This window comes from Gnatocerus cornutus, chromosome 2 (assembly GCF_029298725.1).
Source record: "Gnatocerus cornutus isolate USDA-ARS CGAHR chromosome 2, icGnaCorn1.1, whole genome shotgun sequence".
NCBI lineage: Eukaryota > Metazoa > Arthropoda > Insecta > Coleoptera > Tenebrionidae > Gnatocerus > Gnatocerus cornutus.
In genome coordinates, this window is record NC_142234.1 from 22358801 (window position 1) to 22367404 (window position 8604).

The 8604-nt window shown below is 37.4% G+C and overlaps 3 protein-coding genes across 3 annotated transcripts; 1 reads left to right on the forward strand and 2 right to left on the reverse strand.

Moving 5' to 3' along the window:
• Positions 1-5206: 5206 nt before the first annotated feature.
• Positions 5207-5868, reverse strand: LOC148180108 (uncharacterized). The gene has a single exon (XM_088030268.1). It carries the CDS (start codon positions 5680-5682, stop codon positions 5269-5271), a length of 414 nt encoding a protein of 137 aa, XP_087886394.1. The 5' UTR covers positions 5683-5868; the 3' UTR covers positions 5207-5268.
• Positions 5869-6023: 155 nt separating this feature from the next.
• On the forward strand, positions 6024-6604 carry ND-MNLL (NADH dehydrogenase (ubiquinone) MNLL subunit). The gene is made up of 2 exons (XM_088029378.1): positions 6024-6167; positions 6254-6604. Exon 2 carries the CDS (start codon positions 6387-6389, stop codon positions 6561-6563), a length of 177 nt encoding a protein of 58 aa, XP_087885504.1. The 5' UTR covers positions 6024-6167; positions 6254-6386; the 3' UTR covers positions 6564-6604.
• LOC148180110 (uncharacterized) lies at positions 6596-8542 on the reverse strand. The gene has a single exon (XM_088029376.1). It carries the CDS (start codon positions 8540-8542, stop codon positions 6596-6598), a length of 1947 nt encoding a protein of 648 aa, XP_087885502.1.
• Positions 8543-8604: the final 62 nt, after the last annotated feature.

Here is an 8604-nt window from a genome sequence, read left to right on the forward strand (position 1 = left end):
TATCTCTAATAGTTTCCGAGATATTTAACTTTGAAAATTGGGAAAAATGAGAAAAAATGAAAATCAACTATCCGAAACTTTGATCGGCCATAACTCAGTTATTTGTTGCCGGATCTGAATTTAAATCCCAGATTTGGAATCTGCGTAAAATTCTGCGTTCACTGATGTATAATAACTCAAGTTTACTCTAAAAAATAAGCGAGATATCGATATGAGAAATTTGGTATAGTTTTAATCATGAATTTTCGCGAAAATTTGCAAATTTCGACTATTGGAAAATCTAAAAACGATTTCTTATGTAAAAAATCGCAAGAAAAACAATGGCGCAAACCGCATCTCAATATCTGAAATAGTTTCCGAGATATCGAGCATGAATTGTTTCGAACCTTCGAAAATTTGACCCTCTGGCGACAACCCAAAATTTCAAACGGCCATAACTCGGTTATTTATTGACAAATTTTAAAAAAATATCATATTTTTAGATTCAGCGTGAAATTCTGCGTAAAATGAGACCCAAATTTGTTGAGTTTGCTTAATAAATAAATGAGGTATTGGAAAAAAACTGTTTTGAAAACATCATTTTGGGGTGATTTTCAATCATGTTTTGAAAATAAAAATGACGTTTAATAGCATTGAATTATACATCAGTCGAAAGAGGAGCTCAAAATCTATCCACTGGCCAAATTTGAGATCTATAGGACAAATAGTTTGCGAGTTATGGCCAAAAATAAAAAAAAATGCAAAATTTTTATCGTTTGAGTCGCAATTTTTTTTCGCGAAAAATCGACTATCGAATTTTGGGCTTTTAAGCACTTTTTCTAACGTAAAATGAGCCGAGAAAAACGATGGCGCAAACCGCATCTCAATATCTCTAATAGTTTCCGAGATATTTAACTTTGAAAATTGGGAAAAATGAGAAAAAATGAAAATCAACTATCCGAAACTTTGATCGGCCATAACTCAGTTATTTGTTGTCGGATCTGAATTTAAATCCCAGATTTGGAATCTGCGTAAAATTCTGCGTTCACTGATGTATAATAACTCAAGTTTACTCTAAAAAATAAGCGAGATATCGATATGAGAAATTTGGTATAGTTTTAATCATGAATTTTCGCGAAAATTTGCAAATTTCGACTATTGGAAAATCTAAAAACGATTTCTTATGTAAAAAATCGCAAGAAAAACAATGGCGCAAACCGCATCTCAATATCTGAAATAGTTTCCGAGATATCGAGCATGAATTGTTTCGAACCTTCGAAAATTTGACCCTCTGGCGACAACCCAAAATTTCAAACGGCCATAACTCGGTTATTTATTGACAAATTTTAAAAAATTAGCATATTTTTGGATTCAGCGTGAAATTCTGCGTAAAATGAGACCCAAATTTGTTGAGTTTGCTTAATAAATAAACGAGACATTGGCCAAAAACTGTTTTGAAAACATCATTTTAGGGTGATTTTCAATCAATGTTTTCAAAATGAAAACGACGTTTAATAGCTTTGAACTATACATCAGTGGAAAGAGGAGCTCAAAATCTATTTCGTGGCTAAATTTGAAATCGATTGGACAAATAGTTTACAAGCTATGGCCAAAAATAAAAAAAATGAAAAATTTTCATCGTTTGAGTCGGATTTTTTTTTTCGCGAAAAATCGACTATCGAATTTTGGGCTTTTGAGAACATTTTCTAACGTAAAATGAGCCGAGAAAAAGAATGGCGCAAACCGCATCTCAACAACTCAAATAGTTTCCGAGATATTTAACTTTAAAAATTACAAAAAAAGAGAAAAAATGAAAATCAACTTTCCGAAACTTTGATCGGCCATAACTCAGTTATTTGTTGTCGAATCTGAATTTCAATCACAGATTTAGAATCTGCGGAAAATTCTGCGTTCACTGATGTATAATAACGCAAGTTTACCCCAAAAAATAAGCGACATATCGACCTCTGAAATTTGACATAATTTGAGTCGTTTAAATCGGAAATTCTGAACATTCCATCGCTTCTAATTTAGTTATTTATTGGCGCACGGGAAAAATAATCACAGTTTTGGATTCTACGCAAAATTATGCGTACAATGAGTGCGAGTAACTTGTGTTGGCTCCAGAAATAAGCCAGATATGGATAGTAATACATTAAGTCAATAAAAATCGATCCATCTATCTAGCCAACGGCTTTGCCAGAACTGTGTTTAGCAAATAATCCCTTTCAAAAAAATCCTCATTGACCCATTTTGAATCGATTAAAATAATTTGTTTGCATTGACGTGGAAGACTATAATTAAAAAAGTCCTGATTATAGGTACGTGGACGATCATCGATGCGATACATTTCAATTAAAAATAATTATCACACGACGTGTGTGGAGCAATTTTAATTATAATAAAGCAGAGTAAAGCCGCTTCCTCTGCTTGTCTGAACACTAATGAAAACAAACATTTACCTTGTTAATACTTAATAATTAAACGGAAAGAATAAAAGTGAATGAACACTTTTTCTCTAATTTATCGAATTAAGGTTACTGAATCCTTGCATTTAAAAAGTGTAACATGTCTAATATTACACGTGAAATTTATTAGACTTTTATCTCAAATATGTGCACATATATTGCGAAATGCAGGTGATTGGCGTCTGGCTAAACTTCACCGAACACTTTAATTTTTGACATAAAAATTCGTACGATCAAATCAACCTTCAATATCAATGAATCGCCATTCAAATGCCTCATTGCGCAACCAGTAAGTTAATATGAAACAAGCACAATCCATCTGACACGCGAATAGAACAAACTGGGCAAAAAATCTTCGTAGCAACAACCGCTGCCACGTTTCGAAATCCGACAAGTTTTCCAACTGGAAGTGCATTTGAATTTTGCGAAATATCGAGTGCCTCCTGATGGAAAATTGAAGGTTTTCTTGGTGGTAATTGCAACATTGTTTTGAGTTTAGTTATTACTTGTTAATTGTTCTTTGATGATTGCGGTCAGATTTGTTCCAATAACTTGGAATGGTTCGATAAATGGTTTGCATTGTTTGTGGTGTTGCAAATGAACGGGTTTCGGATTTGCTAATGTTTGGTAATGAGCGAATAGAGCTCGTTAGCCTTCTAGTGTTATTAGTGCAGTGCATGGAAAGTCATAATTGGCTCGACGGAGATTTTTTCAAACGAGCTAATCATATTAACGAGTGATAATATAATCTGTTGAAAGCGGACAATTAAACGAAGAGATTTTTTCTAGATACTAAAATAGTTTCAAGAATTAGTAGATCTGTTACTTTATTAACCCAATAAAAATCTCATAAATAAAAGTGTCAAATTCCAGCCATCAATCTCTTACCAGAAGAGAGAAACTGCTTTAGCCTCTTGGAACAAATTCCTAATTTTCATCAATCTCATTAGCCACCTGCTGGTTCTAGTTTTGATAAGTTCTTCGCTCCCTCCACTCACCGGAGTCTGAAACCGAAGTCCGGACTAAATGCAAGTACAATTCTTGTCGAGGTGAATAACACCAAGTTACGCAAATGTGAATGACATTTTAAATTAAACGTAAAATTATATGAATACCAACAAGTAACATGCAACTTTGTCCTGGTTTATGAAACCGAATCTATCATTATCAAGAATTGCATATGTGCGGCACAAGGCTGATGATTTATTGCTTTAATTATCTATTTGCATATCGCAAGGAAGGAAGCAAATGTGAAAATTTTTTATTAATTCGCCAGTAAAAATTTCTAAAATTTGTCTTTTTAGTTTTATAATTCTAAAATTTTGCTCAGTTAATAAGCAAAGCCATAGCATTATTATCCCGAAATTTTATTGCCTCAACTCTAAAATCACTCAAATTATCGAGTCTCCAAAGCTAACCGAATTATAGATTTTAATCAAAAAATAAAAATTCAAAAAATCTGTAATTCCCTCATTTGGTAAAATCATTCAACTGCAGACAAAAACTCCATTGCAATGTGAACGGCACATAACCGTGATCTAGTGTTGAACCAGTGAAAGTTCACCTCTACCATAAACAGCAAAAATGCAAACTTCAATTTTACATAATTCTTACATCAATCACGATAATAAATCGTCATTACATCTCCAAAGGGCAGTAAGAGGATTTAGCCAAATTCGCACCTCATTAAACCTCACCTTTCTCTCAGAGGTGTTAACAATTTTCGTCTTCTTCCGGAAATCTTCACAAGTCATCACTTTAGAAACTAAATCTGATTAAAAGCTTCGGATGTGATTAATCGTGAAAAGAAGATCGAGTAACCAAATAAAGAGAAAGTTTTCCTAAGTACAAGGTGTGGTACAATATCCTCCTAATGTCGTCCACACTGGAAAACTCATTACATAACAGAGCAGTTTCTAGCTCCTAAAACGAGTTGTTTTTTTAAAAAATTACGAGTTTATCGATTGATGAAAAATGGACTGCGATTAAGATGATTGATGGGTGACTGCGGGACCCACCTTTCCATAATTTACATTAAGACCACATATTAATTATCGCGGTTTTTTGTCAAGTTACTGGGACCCTCACAGCGGGGCCCCAAATTTAATTTCACAATATTTAATTATTATTATTAGAGGAACTTTTCTATAACACCTTCAGTACCCTATGGGTACTGCTGGAAAAAGTCGCAGATTGACTTTGAAATGCCCGAGCAAGTATGTAATTGGTTTACTAACATGACTACATTATGCAAAACAATTACCGGTTACTTAATGTTAAGAGAATGAATGCATTCTTATGCAATAAATAATTAGAAGTAGATTTTATGGGTTTTTGTGTTTGCGGAAAATTAAATTAAGTTTAGACGATTACAGTTCTGCAAAAAACCGTCCGATAAAGTATTATAGACTTCTGCTCTTTCCAGGACAACTTTTTTATTTATCTCCACAAAACGTAGGTAATTGCATGACTAGGAAAATAAAGTTTCAAACAGAATAACGGTCAGTCATTCCTGCGTACATAAAAGTAATTGTAAATTGTTCATACTGGGTGTTGCCGCGGGGAATTCGCACGGTTTATTTTTCTTGAAACCTTAGAAAAGAATTTTAATTTCCCATAATTAGACGATCTCTTTTACTCTTTATGTTACTTAATGAAAGAGCGAGGCTGCAAACCGGAGGTACTAAATAGTGGAAATTATTCCTCGGATGATAATAAATCCATCAATATTATGTATTTGAAAAGAATGAAAGAACAGGTGAAGATATAGGCAATCCTTTATTCATTTTCTATAAAACAAAATAAAATAAAATAAAATCCTTCAATCAGAGGAATCCGACGAATCTTTCGACTTCTTCTTCGACTTGGTCTTCTTCTTGTGTTTCCGCTTCTTCTTGTGCTTATCACTATAGTCACTATCACTATCACTGCTTTCAGACGACGAATGTTTCCGTTTCCTCTTCACTTTCTTCTCAGATTTCTTCTTTTTCTTCTTCCGTTTCTTCTTGAGTTTTTCCACCAGCTCCTTTTCCCGCAACTCAGTGAGGGGGGTCAGGTACTCTTGATCGGTCTCACTACTAGTGCTACTGACATCCAAAACAATCTCTTTGTTGGGGTCCACTTTGATAAAATTCCGACATTGGTAGGTCAAATGTCCGGCGTAACCACACTTTTTACAGGCGGCACGGGTACTCTCTTTCGCGGGAGGCAACAAATGGGAGCCGTATTCATTCATGATTGTTGTTTATAAGGAAAATTCTGGATTCTAACCTAATTCGATTCGACAACTGACAGGTGTCATGCAGGGACGTTGGTTTCCTGGGGTTGGTAGAAATGGTGGAATCGTATTGTCACCAAAGATCCAAATCTCAGCAGGGGCGTAGAATCAAGTGGAGTCCAAACAATTAACACCAATAATGCGTTTAATTTACAATTTATCTCGCTTTTAAAGACGGAATCATTGAATCTTACGCTAAAAATTCAACTAAATGTATTATTATCACTGTAATGCCATTAAAAACACTAATTTAACCTGAGGTAAAATTTCCCATTGTCGGCGCCCATGCGCGTGTTTAGTGACATTTGATTTTCACGGAGTGGCACGTTTTCCAACTGTCATCTGTCATCTATCAATTTTTCTCCAACAATTAATAATATTCTCATTAAAAAAGGTATAAACCAATTATTTAATACCCGTAGACTTGTGGCGTCTATAATTTGGTAAGTCCCAACCCCCACCTCCCGTCACTTCGTTAATCTCCTCCCAATTCGTGACATAACCTAACTGTGACGTAATTCCCCTTCAGATGGCCCTTCGCCTTGGCCGCTTACTGAGCCGCTACTCTATCGTAACCATTCTTCCCATTTTCGTCGTGTCTTCAATCTACGCCGATTACTCGCACACTCAGCAGTACAAAGAGGCGAAGAAACTTGGACAAAATGATTCTGAAATTCTTCTTCAGTAACAAACTGGGGTACTTGGCCTTCCCGATTTTTGGCTACAGTTTGGGTTGGTACATCGACAGGAAGGAAACGGAGCGGCTGACTCTGTTTAGAGACAAGAGTGCGCTGTATGGGCGCGTTTTAAAGGAGGATGAGCAACCGACGTGGCCATAATGGGTGAATTTTGTAGTTGTAAATAAACTTATTTAGGTTGAGCGTTTAATTTCATTAACATGTTTCCGTTTTTTATGTTTAGCTAGAGTTCCTTTTGTGTTAAACCTGTTGTCGCATTGATCACACTCAAACTCTCTGAGATTGTTGTGTATCCTTAAGTGTTCTTCAAAGCCGGTGGTCATCACTTTACCACAAATATTACAGGTGTTGGTTTTAGTAGACCCATCATGGTACTTTAAATGCGCGTCTAAGTTCTTCTGGGACACGAATTTCTTCTCACAAATGTGGCAAGAAAAGTTCTTAACTCCATTATGATTGTTGGTGTGGGCCTCTAGATATTCTTTCCTCATAAACCCCTTCTTGCAGATGGTGCAGATAAACGGTAACTTCTTACTGTGGACCTTCATATGGAAGTTTAAGTTACTCAACGTCTTGTACGACTTGTCGCATTTAGAACACGCGAATTTCTTATCAGTGCTATGACTGATCTTATGTGACTTGTAATCCGACAGTTTAACAAACCCAATGTTGCAGATGGAGCAAATCGCCACGAACTTCTTATCGTGTTTTAACTTGACATGGTTCTTCAGTTTTGTGGACGACGGGAACTTCTTATCACAGAATTTGCAAGAGTAAGGAAGCAGCCCTAGGCAGTAATTCTCATGCTCCACTAAATTCGACTTAGTCCTGAAGGGTTTAAGGCAGTTGCTGCAAACGAACGATCTGATTTTCGGGTGTTTGATCTTGTGCTTCTGGTAGTGGAGCTTGAACTTCCGGCGAGTCGCTGCGATGGCCCCACATAGCTCGCACAAGAAGCCTTTGCAGCGGTGGCGTCTGACGTGGCGTTTGCAGATTTGCTGCAACGACAGGATTTTCTTGCACACCTTGCACCGCATTTTGGGGTCTTGTTTTGATTTGAACTTCTTCTGTGGCGGCTTCTTCGTGTGGTTTATTCCGTTGTCTTGGCACGTCCTCTGGAACTTCGTTAACAGTTCGGCGCTGAAGTTGTTGAGTTTGAATTGGAGGTGATCGATGGTGTTGATGAGTCCAAGGCATTCGCTACACAGGTAGTTTGTTTGGGTGGTGATTCTCCCGACTATGCTCACGATTTTCGTGAAGACTGGCTTCTGGGAAGACATGCTGAGGGGGCTCTTGAGGGTTAGGCAGTAAAATTGGGTCCCCAAAGGGGTGTAGGAGACGTTGCAAATGACGCATCTGTTGGACTCAGAGGGGACTCTCTTCTCATAGTCCACGCAGTCGTCATCTGATTCTTCCACAATAATGTCGCTCTCATCATTAGAGCCCTCAGTTTGTTGGTCCAGCGGCTGGAAAGAGTCCCCAGGGAGTTCAAAGAACTGGCTTTGCAGCGGCTCCAGCAACTTGCTGTCGTAACAACTATAAAAGTCTGTGGGGGGCGCTACGTATTTACAAGGATACTGTTCATTGAATAAAGTGGTGTTGTAATCAAACTCTTGGCTCTTCTGCATGTTCTGAATACTGCAATACTTCACTGTCTTATCGATTTGCCCCCCATTTAGCCCCTGACTACTCTGGGCACAAGCTGGGTACTCCACCTTCTGACAATTATTAAACTGCCCCTCAAACTTATTGAAATAGCTCAAATCCTTCTTGTAGAAATCGGGCATTAACAAATCTAAGTTACTACAGTAGCTGGCAGGGCTGAGATCCTTGCTGGTGATCTCAATCATCTCAATCTTATCAGGGATCTTCAGGGCTTCGTCACAAAGGCGGTTATCCCAGTTCAAGGGGTCCGAGAACATGCAGACGCTCTGGTTCTTGTGGCAGTTTTGAGGAGACAACATGTTGAAGGCCTCCAACTGGTTGTAATTGTTGTTGATGGGCATGTTGTACGAGTAATACTGCTGGCTAGGATCGACTTGTTTGGCACAGGGGGCTCGGCTGTACACGTTGTTCAGAGGGCCGAACGTGGAGGCGTTGGAGTACAACTTGTCAGTCATGATTTGAACAACACAGTTTCACGAGACACACGGGTTTGAGGTTATGTTTTGACACATAATAT

Excerpts from the sequence above, each read along its gene's own strand:
- LOC148180108 (XM_088030268.1), bottom strand. The coding sequence starts at position 5,682 with ATGAATGAATACGGCTCCCATTTGTTGCCTCCCGCGAAAGAGAGTACC.
- ND-MNLL (XM_088029378.1), top strand. The coding sequence starts at position 6,387 with ATGATTCTGAAATTCTTCTTCAGTAACAAACTGGGGTACTTGGCCTTC.
- LOC148180110 (XM_088029376.1), bottom strand. The coding sequence starts at position 8,542 with ATGACTGACAAGTTGTACTCCAACGCCTCCACGTTCGGCCCTCTGAAC.